This window comes from Melospiza georgiana, chromosome 1, assembly GCF_028018845.1.
Source record: "Melospiza georgiana isolate bMelGeo1 chromosome 1, bMelGeo1.pri, whole genome shotgun sequence".
In the NCBI taxonomy this organism is placed as follows: domain Eukaryota; kingdom Metazoa; phylum Chordata; class Aves; order Passeriformes; family Passerellidae; genus Melospiza; species Melospiza georgiana.
In genome coordinates, this window is record NC_080430.1 from 70,892,037 (window position 1) to 70,905,790 (window position 13,754).

A 13,754-nucleotide genomic window follows, 5' to 3' on the forward strand; every position below is an offset into this window, starting at 1 on the left:
TGTAGAGTTGAGCATCACACCATTTTCTGGGTCTCATGCACTTTCTTTAGGATTAAATGCTGACAGAGTGTCATTTTTGCAGGGGGCTGAGAAAGGGAAGAGAGAAATTATGTCCTTTAGCAGTCTAGAGGGAAATCTTGGTACGGTGCTGTCCTGTGGCTGTAATTATGAGTACTACTCAGATTATTCAGTTCTGTGGAAAGGAATTACTGGTAGGTATATTGTATTAGAACTACTGACTGCTTTGCTTTCCTATTTGTTTTGGGGTTTTTTTTAAATAGCACTTGGTCTGCTGACTTGGAGCTTTTCCTCCAGGAATAAGTACTTGGAGACTGTTCTGCCTTTTTTAATGTATACTGTATGTGAAACAGAACAGTATTTTTTATTATTTTATTATTTTAAAACTAGCTTTGGTTCAGATTGTTGAGGAAAAAAACACTGTAAGATAGTTTTTTTAGGAAAAAGAACACTGTAAGATAATATGAAGGCATCACAAATTTAAAGTCTCACTGGGTAAGGTGTTTGCATACAAGATGGATTCTAGTTCTAGTGCAGAGTAAATTGACAGGGTATGGTTATAAAAGATGGAACAGTAAGGAGAGGAACAAAGGAAGGTGAGACCCAGCATACCTCATTGATGAAGAATTGATTCTTATTTTCATGTATTGGTCCTAAAATCTTTCCCGGATGAGCAGGCAAGCTGGTGGCTTTTCCCCAGGCCGGGTTTGATGGTGCTTTGACATACATGATAGATAGAGGACAGGGTTCCCCAAGTGTGACCTTCACTCAGGGCATTGGGAGGTCACAAGGGGCGTGTGAGGCATCAAGATGGGGTGTGAAGGCTGTCACAGCAGCCAGGGGAAGGAGCAAGGCTGCGGCTTCATTCCTGCTGACAGGCTTAGGGCCTTCCAAGGCAGCAGCTCTGGTGATCCTCTGGTGTCTTCTTGCTGAAAACACTGCAGAGAGCAGTCACAGCAGAGCTGCCATCCGCCTGTTTGGGAAAGGGGGTGCTTTCTTTCAGCAGCAACCTGGGCATTGAGCAGTGGAAGTAAACTCTGAAACCACAGAGTGGGAAGTGGGAATGTGTGTCCAGTGCCCCTCTCGTGGGATTTTTGTGCCACACTCTGGGTTAGTGTTGTACCAGAGAATCTCTCCTGCTTTCTCGTTGCTCCTTTTTAGGACAGAAGGGTCTGCCTTTGTCTGGTTCTACATTCACCACCTTATCATATCTAATGAAGGTAGAACCATCCAAATCCTCAACAGGGATTACCTGTAAGCAGGGGTATTCAGTGTGCTTGGGTACTACAGACAACATTATGGTCACTGGAGTGCAAGGGCTTTTGAGACAAGAGTGCTTAATTCACACAGCTTGTGTTTGTAGTTACAAGCATGCAGCAGACTTCACTTTTATAACTTATAGCAGTGCAAATAGTGATGCACCACGGGAGCCCTGTCCAGATTTTCACCCTTTGTAAAGAAGTTACAAGATGGTTCCTATTTGGGTGTGTTACCTTTTGCCAGGTGCCTTCCCAAGCATCCCATGTTTTAAATAGTCCTCCATCTTGCCATGAATTATAGTGAGTCAGAGCATGGGTGGTGACTCACTGATACCAGTTGAACATTAGGCTCCTGAAGGTGTGACTCCTTCAGCTTTGACCAAAATACCCTGCCACAACATGAAAAAATCACTTGCAATACATTACACATCTGCATAAGTGGCAAATTCTCTATGTTGCTGAACTGTTATGAAAAGGAAGCTTTTGCTCTTTAATGTTCCTTTTCCACCAACATATTTTACATATAGTTATTTTTGTTTTGGCATAACAATGCAGTTCTTTTTGTGTAGCAAGTCACTTTATCTGATCTCTTTCTTGTATTGGGAGGACAGAAAGGCTTGGAAAACTCAGGGGCACAGAGAAATCCCAGGAAAGGTTAGAAGCATTCTTTCATCAGGCTTGACACTGTCAGCTCCCAAGTGGGACACCAGGGGATTCAGCCAGAGCAGTTATAGGATTTAATGGTTTCTTTGCTTATAACAGATTAATCTACCCTTTACAAGTGGTGGTAGAGGATTACTGTCCAGTCTCCTGCCAAAACAATCTCCCAGTGCAGATTTACTTGGAGTGCCACTTGAACTGTCACCAGCTCTGCCCATCCCAGTGTTTTGTTCTGCATGGGAACTTGTCACTCCTTTCTCCTTGGAGCAAATCTAAATGTCATCTTTGCAGGATGAAACTACTGGTGCTGGGAGCAGGACCTGCCATGGCTCTGGGCACAGCTGTGCCATGTGGGCACGTGCCAGCTCTGTTATGCTCTGCTGAGCCCAGGTGTGTGAGGGGAGGGGCACTGATGTTGTATAAAGGTTCCTGCTTTATTTCTAGCTCTTCAAAGATGGGGCTTTTCCATGGGGAATGAAAGGGGGAACACAGGTCTCTGGCAAAATCTCTGTGCCTTCAGCATGACAAAGCTCTGCTGGTTTGCTCTGCCGCTGTGTTAAGATATGTGGGGATGATATGCTTGCCATTAAATATGTATTTTGTCCTATTAATGTCATCTTTACCTGAGGCTGCTCTTGACTCCAGCATCCATTTTTCTTCTTTCTCCTTATTCTCATCTCCCTTTGCAAGCTGAATGCTCTGGTGGCACCTACAACTGTCCTGCCAAATTTATTTTGGGTAACTGCTTCATGGTGACCTCTCTCTGGTTTGTGACAGCTGCCAGAGGAGAACCCAGGATATAATTCAGGTCTTAGTACTGAGCAAATAATCTGGGGTCATGGCAGGTTCTCCAGAATTGTGTGTTAAAGCAACTGTTGATATGTTTCCCTATTTGTGTATTTACAAGTTTGGAGGGTTTTGCAGAGGGAGGTGTTTTGGGAAGGTCAGGGCTGCCTGGTCTGTCAGGAGTCTGCCCGTGTGGAGGAGAATCAGCTCCGATTTCTGCTGGCCTGCAGTGAGGCTTAGCAGAGGGCAGGAAAGGGCCAGATGCAGGGCTTGCAAGGAAATAGATGTTTTGTTTTCAGAGCAGCTGGGGAGTTGGACAATAGCCTCAAAAACAAACAAACAAGGGATGACTTGCAGATAAGTAATCGGAGGAGTGGGTGTGTTTTGGGCACCACTGAAGGACAAGCTGATAGACTGACTTTTCTCCTGCTTCTAAACTCTTGCTCTCTGTGCCAGTGTGCCAGAGGGGTTTGACATCTGTTGTCCTGGACTGAAATTTCACAACAGCCCTTGATGAGATTTTGGCTCTTCCAGCCAGGAGCCTTTGCCTCTGTGTAATCTGGTCCTGCACATTCCCTGCCTGGGGCTTGTGTAAGGGCAGGCTAGCACTGGCTAGCAGCAGCAAGCTGTGAAAATGGAAAGGCACCACGATATCTCCCTTTTCTTTTTGCACTTGGAGGACACTACTGTTCCTCTGACATCAACTAATATAAAAACAAATGTTTGAATTTTTATATCTGTTCTTGTATAAATATGAATATTTTTTTAAAACTTAATTTTTTATCTACCAAAAAAATGGATTTATCAATTTTAAGCAGCATATACACCTTCTGGATTGTGAAAATGAATCTGGAGAATTTTAAAGCCTACCTCTGCCTCAGATGTATCTTCTGAATTTTGTTTTGTTTCTAGCTTGTCTGGGCAGATATTTTTGTTTGCTAGCTGGAGATTGGTTCTAGAATTGCTAGTATTAGTAATTGCATATCCTCTACTTGCTTCTGAAAAGTCAACATTTTTGGAGAGCAATCCACAGTGCCTTGCTGAGTTCTTTACTGCAAATTATTCATAGCTATCTGGTGGAAAAAATCCTTTCTCATACTATGGTTCTTTAGTGCCTCCAGTCTGTAGGGTGAAAGATGAGACATATATGTCCCAACTTTTACAAATCATGAGTGGGGAACTCAAAGCACATTTAGTTTAAACAAAAAGCCTGAGCCTGAGTGCTGGCACATTTCTTTCAGCCACAAAATTGCTATAACTCTTGGAGAGGTGTATATTGTAGCAAGGACATCTGTGGCGTTGGACAGAGGGCTGAGTCTTGCCTTGTTTGTGGAAGGGCTGTGCATCATGGAAATGCTTAAAAGTGCAGTGCACCTAATTGAACTCTTTTGAGGGGAGTTTTTTTTGAAGTTGCATCTGACTTAAAAATAAATTGCATAGTTTTACTTTGTGTTTTTGGCTATGAAACCTCAGTTACTGGTGTCAGAAGAGCTGCTACTATTACATTACACACAAACAGCCATTTATTCTGCAAAGTTTCAGTTCTGGAGGATCTGACTCTCCAAAGTTAGCTGTACTTATTTGTCATGAAAAGTGTGTGGCTGCCATTACCATCAATATTTGAACACTTCGCAAACCACGGGCAAACATATCCTCTTACACTTATTCAAGGGTATAAGAGTAACTATCCACACTTTACACATAAAAAAGATTACATTTCATGTCTGAGGGCAATGAGGATGTTGGGCTAAAGCCAGGAATGCAGTCTGGTTCTTCTGGTTTCCTCTGCCTCAAAGGAAAATGGCTTGGAGTTTAGGGAAGCCTCACTAGAAACCTTGCTGTTCCTACCTTTCTCATGGAGATGAGGCAGTGCCCTAGTGCCAGGTTGCCTGAAATGGTCCATTTCCCCTTTCTTTGGACAGAAGGGTTAATTTCAGTATTAGCACAGCTTTATGGTGGAGGTTCAGATCCTGTCTGGTCTCTGAGCTGTGAAAAGTCCCTGTGGGGCTGCTGTCCCAAGAAGTTGCACTGGGACTTCCAGCTGCTCTGCCAGGCCCCATACCAGAGCTTGTCCTGACAAGCTGTGCCTTTATTCAGTCTTCATCTCCCTTCCACCACCTAGGGAAATCAAGATGCTTTTCTGCAAGTGAAAGCACTGTGACACGAGAGCCTGGAGAAAAGGGCCATTAGGGCTCTGTGGCAAAGGAGCTTTTCTCTGCTTTTCCCCATGTTTCCAAGCAGCCCTGAGGAGGTTAATTGGAGCACTTGCTCTTAAATTGTCAGGTTTGCTGCTGGTGGGCTGTGTGGGGCTCTGGTAACAGATGTCTGGGGCTGGGATGGAGAGATGCTCCAGCAGCACCAGTACAGGTACTGCCAGCACCTGATGGAGATTTCCCCTGAGGCTAACCTCCTGTGGCCTGGAGAGGGGGGAGCCCTTGAGTGCTGGATATTGCCATCTTATGATTAAGGATCTGATAAAACTCACTGAGGTAAATGAGTCTCTGCATTGCTTCTTGGGGTCTGGGGTTAGACTTGACAGGGAAAGCTTTCCTCTGCCTTTTCCTTGCACTTGGATTTACCTTTGGAAAAAACTCTACACTGTATTAGTATGTTTAAACACATCTGAGGTACTAATTTATTTCAATTTATTTATCTCTTTTTTATTTTTTTTCTTCCAGTGGGATCTTGTTTGTGATTCTGCCTGGAAAGTCCACATTGCTAAGTTCTCCCTGCTTGTAGGATTAATCTTTGGCCACTTGATAACAGGATGTATAGCCGACTGGTAAGTGAAAAATCTTTTAATGTGATGCAACTATAAATAAATAACAGTATTAAATATTGTTTTGAGTGCCTTCTACTTGATATTCATTAGGAACCTTTGCATAATGGTTTTTAAGGCTCTGAAAGAATCATGATGGACAAACAGTGTAAAAGCATGTTAATTGTTCCTGAGTAATTTAAATCAAGCTCAGTAGCACAAACTATTTGATATTTGGCTTACTTGTTTCCCACTGACACAATTTATTGCAGCTGTAAAGCTAGTCTAGAATTAAGTATTTTCTAATTATACAAGCAAAGCCTTTAGTTTAGGGTTGGGTTTCGTTTTCTTAACAAAGCAAGAGGACCAAAAGAAATTGGAAGCTGCACTGACTTCACTGAATGCATGACTAATGTCAATCCTGTGCTTGCACAGTACCTTTTGGTGAGTTGAAGGGCATTTTTTGCAAACCTTTCAATTGTTCTTTTTCTAGAGTTCTTGTCAGGCAAACATTGTGATGTAGTGTTAAGGATTTAACGCTGACTTATGTGCTGCTAGTTTTTGGGGTATTAAGCTTTAAAAGAGTAAATCATAATTCCTTGAATTGAGGCAGTTAAAACATTATTGGATAAGCCAATGATGCTGAGGATTCAGCTTTAATTTCAAAAGGTGGTCTTGTACTGCTGAAGATTGGAGGAAAAAGTACATGGATGACTCAAGTGATTTCAGTGGAAACTTGAAGCACCTGAAACAATAGCTCTGCAGTGCTGTCCCAGTCACTTCAGTGCCTTCCAGCACAGTTGCCAGTGCTGGTGCTTTTAATGGCCCCAAGTTAACTCTTTTGCCATTCATTAAAACAGGAAAAGAAGAAGAGTTGTCTGTTAGGGAAATCTTATAAAACCTCAGCAACTCGCCAGCCAGTTGGGAGAGAAAAGGCCCCCTGCAGCACTGCAGTAATTTGGATCAAGCATTCCTAGCAAAATTGCATCTTAATTCCCGAATAGTCACTGAAAATTTTTGGGGAAGACACAAATCATGACTTTTCAGTGAAGTAGGGAACATGCATGAAATACAGTTGAATTTGATTAAAATAGCCCAGTAAAATGGGGCTCCAAGAACCCATAGAAAGTATAGAGGGGAAATGAATGAGGGATCTTGCTTGGCTTTCCTAAAATGGAATCAGTGAAGAGAAAGCAGACTTATTACCAAGTTAGGAAAGTGCTGCTATAATTGACAAATAAGCCACAAATAAGTGAACAACTTGTTGCCTAAGGCACTGGCTTGGAGAGAGAACTGCAGTAAGCAGATTTAATAGCTCTGTGCCACCAAAAGGAGCATCCTGTGCTTCCATCCATTTCTGTCCCCAGTGTGTACTTTGTGCTGCCACATGAGCTTGTTGGACCCCTCTGCAAGCTGCTTAGCTGAGCTAATGCAGCATAAAATTACCCTGATTTTCAAATATCTAGAAATGCCTAGTGAATTTAGGAGAATTGGTTTCCAGCTGTGGTGCAAAGGAGAAAAAGGGTAACTTGGTGGCTGGAGGGAACAGTGACCCTTTTGTGGATGACTAGAATGGACATGGTTTGCTGCCACCAAAGCTGGTCCTCATACTCCTGTTTAGTCCACATTGCCAGCTGATGCCCCTGACACAGCAGAACTCCTGTGCTCAATAAGTTTTTTGCTGTTTAGCAGTAGCATTTGGGGCTGGTAAAAGTAGACCCAAATGGAATTTAATTTGCTATTTAATCACAGCTTGAATTTTTGCTAAAGTGTGAGGTTGTACAGATTGTACCTGATAGAAAGAGAAAATTAAGGAAAAAAGATGTCACTCCCAAGCAAGAACCAGGGAGAGTGAACAGAGTAATGCATAAAATGTGTTATAAAAATTCAAATTCTGTTTTCATTTCATTTATATAGCGCTCTCCAGTTCAGATAATTAGAAGATGTTTTGGGGTTTTTGTGCCATTAGGGGCTTTGTTTTCCTCTTTGAAAGAAGCTTTTAAAGCTGAATGAGGCCAAAGCATAGAGTGTATTAAGGCAATTTGCTAAGTAAACTGAGTACTCCATGCTCAAAACACAGTAGGTGTGCACACTGGGACAGCTCTGTGAGGAAAATCTATAGGAGGAAGGTCTGCAAACATGCTCAGCTGTGGGAAGGCCAGCTGTGTCCAGTGCCTGAATAAGTCACTTGTTCCACAGGCAGAGAGTGCTGCTGGCAATTCTGCCTGCTCTGGACAGAGCCTGTTGAGGTTTGTGTGGGAAGTTTCCTCCTGAAGCAGGTGGGCACGGTGTTCATGTAGCACCAAGACAGACAGTAGGTCTGTACCTCTCATTGCCCTGTAGTGCCCCTGCTTTGCTCCTGCTCTGACGCTTTTTGGAGCCTCTGAGTAGTTCCAGTCCCAAAGGCAAGAGAGGGCCTGCAAAGAATGGCATGGGAAGGGCAACTTGACCAGCAGTGAGAGCAAAGCTTGGTTATCTCAGGGTGACATGTGTAGGAGTGTGGGAAGAGCTGCTCTTCTCCTCAGCCCAGTCACTCTCCCCCTGCAGGGCAACTCTGACATCAGGAATATCTTTTTGATGTATTTGCTTATCATACTGTGTGGGGGCTGCAGATTCTTCAAAAGCTTGGGGTTGCTTTGTATCTCTGGTTATTTACCTGTGCAGGCAGCATTTAGCATTTGATCTAGATAGCAGCATGCACTGTAGGTGGAGACTTCCATGCTAAAGTAATCTCTCTCTGGAACAGTTTGGATGGCAGCAGATAGCATCCTGGGGCTGTTTTTCCAGGGAAATTGTGTATAGTTTAATTTCGCACAAGCATTTCCATGTACTGTTAGACAGATAATTCTGTCTGCATATAAAAGGTGCTTTTTTATGCTCTTAGACACCATCCTGTCAAAACACTGCTGGATCACCAAATATATGGCTGATAGCTGCCCTGAAGCTTCAGTTTTTTGAGAAGTGTGCTGCTTGCCTTGGTGAAGAAGATGACTAGTTTTGTGCTTGTGAGGAAATGCCTCTTTTTAGAGGGACTTTCTGGCCTCAGTTGGTTTTTATGGGTTCAAGAGGCTCTTGGATTTTCTGATTTTTTTTTTCATTAGCAGCAACCATTCATTTGTGTCACTTGTATAGTGGTAGAAGAACTTCTGTGTCCTAATGATGGGTAACCTTGAGTACGAGGGGTGGGAGGAGGGGAAGAAGGGAACTGAAGTATGCCAAGCATGAGGTCTTTTTCAATCAACATCAGGGAATGGCAGGTCAGGCTTGTGATGAGAATTAAGTTCCTAATTCTGAGTGTTTGCATAATGCCTTTCATCTGCAAAACACTTCCACAAATACTAATTGGTATGAATTACAGCTTGGCATAACAAAAATGGGGCTGCAAAAGTCTGTGCAGATAGCTGATAACACTAAGTTCGTAGGGTTTTTTTTCTGTATTCAAGGTTTTACATGAGGTATTTCCCCTCCCTGCCCAAGGGCTGTGTTCCATAAATGCAAAATCTGAAGCACAGGCAGCAGCCACTCCCTATGTCCAGCATGCCCCCAGTGTGCTGTGCATCACAGAGTCAGTGGCGCTGTGTTCCCACCCTCAGCCCCACTGCAGCTCACCTGCCAGTGGGCTGTGCTTGTTCCCTGATGGAGAGCAGCCTGATTTCACCTTGCTTCCTTCAGCTTCATGTTGGTTGTGTTTTAAAAGCTTTGAATGACTAATGCCAGCCAGTTAAATCTTTGAGGGGCCTCACAGGTGATACTATAGCTGAAAATAATAATAAGCCTGTTTTCATGCAAGGAGTCATGACAACATTTTCTTAGGTGTGACTTTGGAAAAGCTTGACTGATGACTGGTCCACTCTTCCAGTTCCCAAAATGCAAAAAATTATAATGATGTCTCTTTTTCAGCCCTTCACTCCTTATTTTATTTTAAGTACTGCAAAATCCAAAGTTCTAATTGTGAATGCATATGTATAATGTATTTTATAACTGCTGGTGACAATCTGCTGAAATAATTGAATAGAAATGCTACAGCATGTGAAACTGGACTGAGTTGTGAGATTTAAATGCTCTTTATTGTGCTGACATTCAACCTGATGGCTGGCTTGCAGCTGACAGTCTGCTTTGAATGGGTCTGTGAAAGCTGCCTACGAAAAGCAAGTTCATGTATTCTTTGTGAAAATGGCATATGGAGCTGACTAAAAGGGATCCTCAGTTCCACTGGAAAACTTGTGGGAGTTGACAAGTTGAAAAATTTTGGAAATCTCCACATAATGATCCAATTCTTGCTTAAAAATAGCCATGTGCTCTGGTGCTTCATATCATTCTCCTTGCATAGAAAGAGGGGAGAGAAAAGGGAATTATAAACACTAAACATATGAAAAAGAGATGTTAAAAATGTCATATTCCTTGGACATGAAAGAGCCAAATTCTGCAGTGGCTGCCCCCACATCCAGTGGTAGCATAACTCTTCCTCCTCATCAGCACTGTACCAATGCATGAAACTACAGCTTGCAGCTGCAAAGGAGGGCTGCAAGTCCTCTGCCCCTGTTACCTCTAATGGTTTTTGAAGTGATTTATTCCTCACCCTACCCTCCAGTCAGGCTGGTTTTGTGGGTCTCTCCAACGGCTATGAGGGCACAAAGTGGAGGGACTTGGAGCTCACAATTTTCCTGTGAGTTATATTATTGACTCTCTGAGGCTCAGTGGAGTGACCTGAGCCCTGTTTTGTGTTCAGTCCATGTTTGTTAGGCTTCTCCTCAACAAATGAGACCAAGAAAAGTAGTTTTCTGAGCTGGCTGCTCTTGTAGATGAGACTGAAAAGCACATGTCTCTTGGGAAGAGGAAACCTCTGCAGCAAAAAATACATTATGCCATGAAATATATAATATGTCCTTCTGTGCTACTACAGAGAACTCTGAGAAGTTGATTTCCATCTCCAAAGGACTTATTTCTGGGCTTACAGTAGTTCCTAGATTTATCTTTGTTGTTCGAAAAGGCTGGTTAAATCAAGCACCAATACAACGTGCTGTCTCTGTTTAATCCTTTCTGAGATGGACTTGTCAATGCAAAGCTGGCAGAGGAATCTGGGATTTAGTAAGAAAAGAGGAGAAGAATGGAACAAATGTTAAAAATGGGTAGCAATATTTGGAAGGGATTGCCTGACTTGTTCCCCTCTTTGCCAGTTTTAATGATCCAGCATTATGTCCATCCTGGCTTTTAACACTGTTTCTCCATACTTCCTTACTTTCAGGGTTGGTCGACGGCCTGTACTGCTCTTCTCTGTCATATTCATTTTGATATTTGGACTGACTGTGGCACTCTCAGTGAATGTGACCATGTTCAGCACACTCAGGTTTTTCGAGGGATTTTGCCTGGCTGGAATAGTCCTCTCCCTGTACGCGCTGCGTGAGTATTCCTTCACCGCCCACACAAATGGGTTTTATCAAGTATGGGCTTTGCTGCTCTCTGGCTTCCTGCTTTTGTTCAAGCAGATCAAACCTGAATCATATTGATTGCAAAAACTTTAGCCCACATTTTTCTAAGGAGGATTTTTGCAGCTGTCTATTTAGGTTGCTACAAAGCAATCTGTGAAGCTGTCTCAGAGTTCATTTTAGAAGTTATAAGGTGGTTTGGGTTTGTCTGTTGTTTTTCAAACCTAGAAGTTACCTGGGTCATAGCCATAATGTATAATGGGAGTAGATTCCACCCTGCAGTATTGAGCTCAGTGGGAGACTGACCACTTTGTCTGCCTCTAGCAGTTTGTACTCTGGCACTTTTTCAGAACTTCCTCTATTACTTGCAGAGATATCCTGTGTCCCTGCATCAGGATTGTAAAGTTACAGCAAAAATATGTTAGAAGACTCTGAAATCCTTTTATCAACTCTCTTTATTTTTTGGTTGGGCAATTTTGGGTTTTGTTTGGATGTTGCTGTTGTTGTTTTTGTCTGTTTCATGAGGAGGAAAGCAATCTCTGAGAGAAACTTGAGGGAAAGCTTGTAAGAAATACCTACATGCTCCTGTCTGAACTGAGTAGTAAACTTATGGCCAGAACACTTGAAAACCCCCTCTGGAGGCCTTGCCTTTGGAGAGTGCATCCACAATGCCACCAGCCTATCTATGTCCCTTGGATATGTTCCAGAGAGCATCTTCTGCTTCCTTGGCTGTTTGTAATTAACAGGTAGCACCACATCAACCAAAGAAAACACAAAATTTTCTCCTCCTTATTATGGCTCTGGAAAAGTATTATCTAATTATATCCTGGAAGTTGCTGTACGGATCTTCATAAAATTTTATTTACTTCCCATTGTGGATGGTATCTAACCCATCGAGATTTAGCACAGTATCCTTACTTTGCACAGAGTATTTTGTAGTGTTAAGTTCCACAGTTTTTGTTTTATTTTTGGTCTGTGCCATGGGGAAAGAGGCCTGACTGCAACAGACAAGAGTTGGTTCTGTATTGCACTTCACTGTTATACCTGATATGGTACCCAAGATACTTGATTTTTAAAATTGTCTTGCGTTTGTTCATATAATCTATAGTGAGAATCTTACACCAAAAAATGAAACTACCACTGAAGACATTACACTTTTATTGAGAAGTAATTTAACCTGTGTGGTTCCCATGGGCTTCAGCGATTACCAGTGTGATGTTGAGCTGGATAATCAGCTTGTCAGGATTTTTCACAGCCCAGATGGAGCATGTTAGTTTGTCTTACTTGATTAGGGTTTTTTTTTTTCTAACTTTTAAGAGATTGCTACTGATGATTTTCATGGGGAAATGCTGACTAAGTAGAAGTTTGATTCTGGACATTTTTATGATTGAAGTGAAAAAGTGTATGTGTTGCTTTAGACCAGACAATAGCTTATCAGCCCAGGCTTTCATTCAGAAAATGGCATATTCTGGTTGCTTCATGCACTACTTGGTCCAAAGCAATGATTTGAGTCTGCTCTTTTATCCCCACCCCCTCTAAAATTCGGGTGTTTGCTATAACCACTGCTGTCTGGATAGACAATGCCTAAACAGAGCTAGTAGGTGTTAGGAGAGATCTGTGTGAAATTAGCCGCAGGCTGAACATCAGCACACTTCTGTGGGGGTGAGAAAATGTGAAAGATGCAGCACCTGTGCCTCTGATAAATCTTCTGACCTTCTGTTTCGAGAGATGAGGGGAGTGAGTTTTTACTGTATTAAATAATGTAAACAAAAAGGAAGTTTTCACCTTGGTATAGAGTACTTGGAGAGAAGTAACTCCTAAAGTCTCAAGAGAATGGGAGTTGTAGGGTTTTCTGTTTGGTGGTGGTTTTGGTTTTAGTTGTCATATAATCTCTTAGGCTTCTTCTCAGTCTTTACTTACTACTATCTTTCCTTCTGGTATCAGAAAAGTGTGTGAAGTACTCTTACGATTCATAGCTTCTCTTCCCTTTCCCTTAATGGCCTTGATTTCTTCCCCTGGAGATTTGTTGCTCCTGAACTCCCAGCTGGCTGCCCTGAACAGAACAATAGAAAGTGGCAAGTTTGACCTGTTAGTGGCAGCCATTAGCCAAAATTTCCAAAGCTACTGTGCAGAAGAAAACTGCATAGGCTTGCATAGCCTGCAATGGTAATTAGTCTGCCTCTGGGATCCTTTTACACTGTGTTGAGCTTGCTAGTTGTGCTTGGATTTATGGCCTGCCTGGGGGAAATTGTAAATAACAGTTCAGGATGCTTTGGGAGTGAGAAGAGCACCAAAGTGCTGTCTTTAAAACACAGAGCTGCTGAGATTGAATTGCCTTCACCATCCAAACCACACACTTCTTCATAGCCTAGTGTGTTATCCATGGTGCAGAGTGTGCCAGGGAGGAGCCCTGCCTTCCATGGAGGGACAGCACGGAGCTGCTGTGCTCCTCTATGGGTTTTCCTCAGTGCTGTGCTGAGCTCACCTCTCATGGCCTGTAAGTACAGCCTCCTCTTGCCTGGAGCTGCTCAGGGCTTATCTGAGGGAACTACCTTGGGATGTTGATTTGTTAAACTGAAATTTTGCCTGCAGCTGCCAAAGTTTTGTTGGAAGAGGTGTTTCAGGTGAAATTTTCAGTGAAGCTGCAGGAAGAGACAGGTGATGGTGCTTGCTGTGAGAGGGGGAAGCAGAGGAGCAATGAGCCCAGGACTTTCCCCTCCTGGCCGCTGTGAGTCCTTGCATCATCCAGGAGAATGAAATGCAGCAGATCCTATTCCACTGAGCAAACACATACAGCTTTGAAAGGCTTTTCTTTCATGCTGATGTGGAGCAGGAGGAGCATTTACT

The 13,754-nt window shown here is 42.8% G+C and overlaps 1 protein-coding gene across 1 annotated transcript in view; it reads left to right on the forward strand.

The window, feature by feature from the left end:
• SLC22A23 (solute carrier family 22 member 23) overlaps positions 1-13,754 on the forward strand; it is a 109,220-nt gene that overhangs the window by 12,609 nt on the left and 82,857 nt on the right. The window contains 2 exon segments of the mRNA XM_058022569.1: positions 5,402-5,505; positions 10,727-10,881. Coding sequence (XP_057878552.1) covers positions 5,402-5,505; positions 10,727-10,881 — 259 coding nt within the window.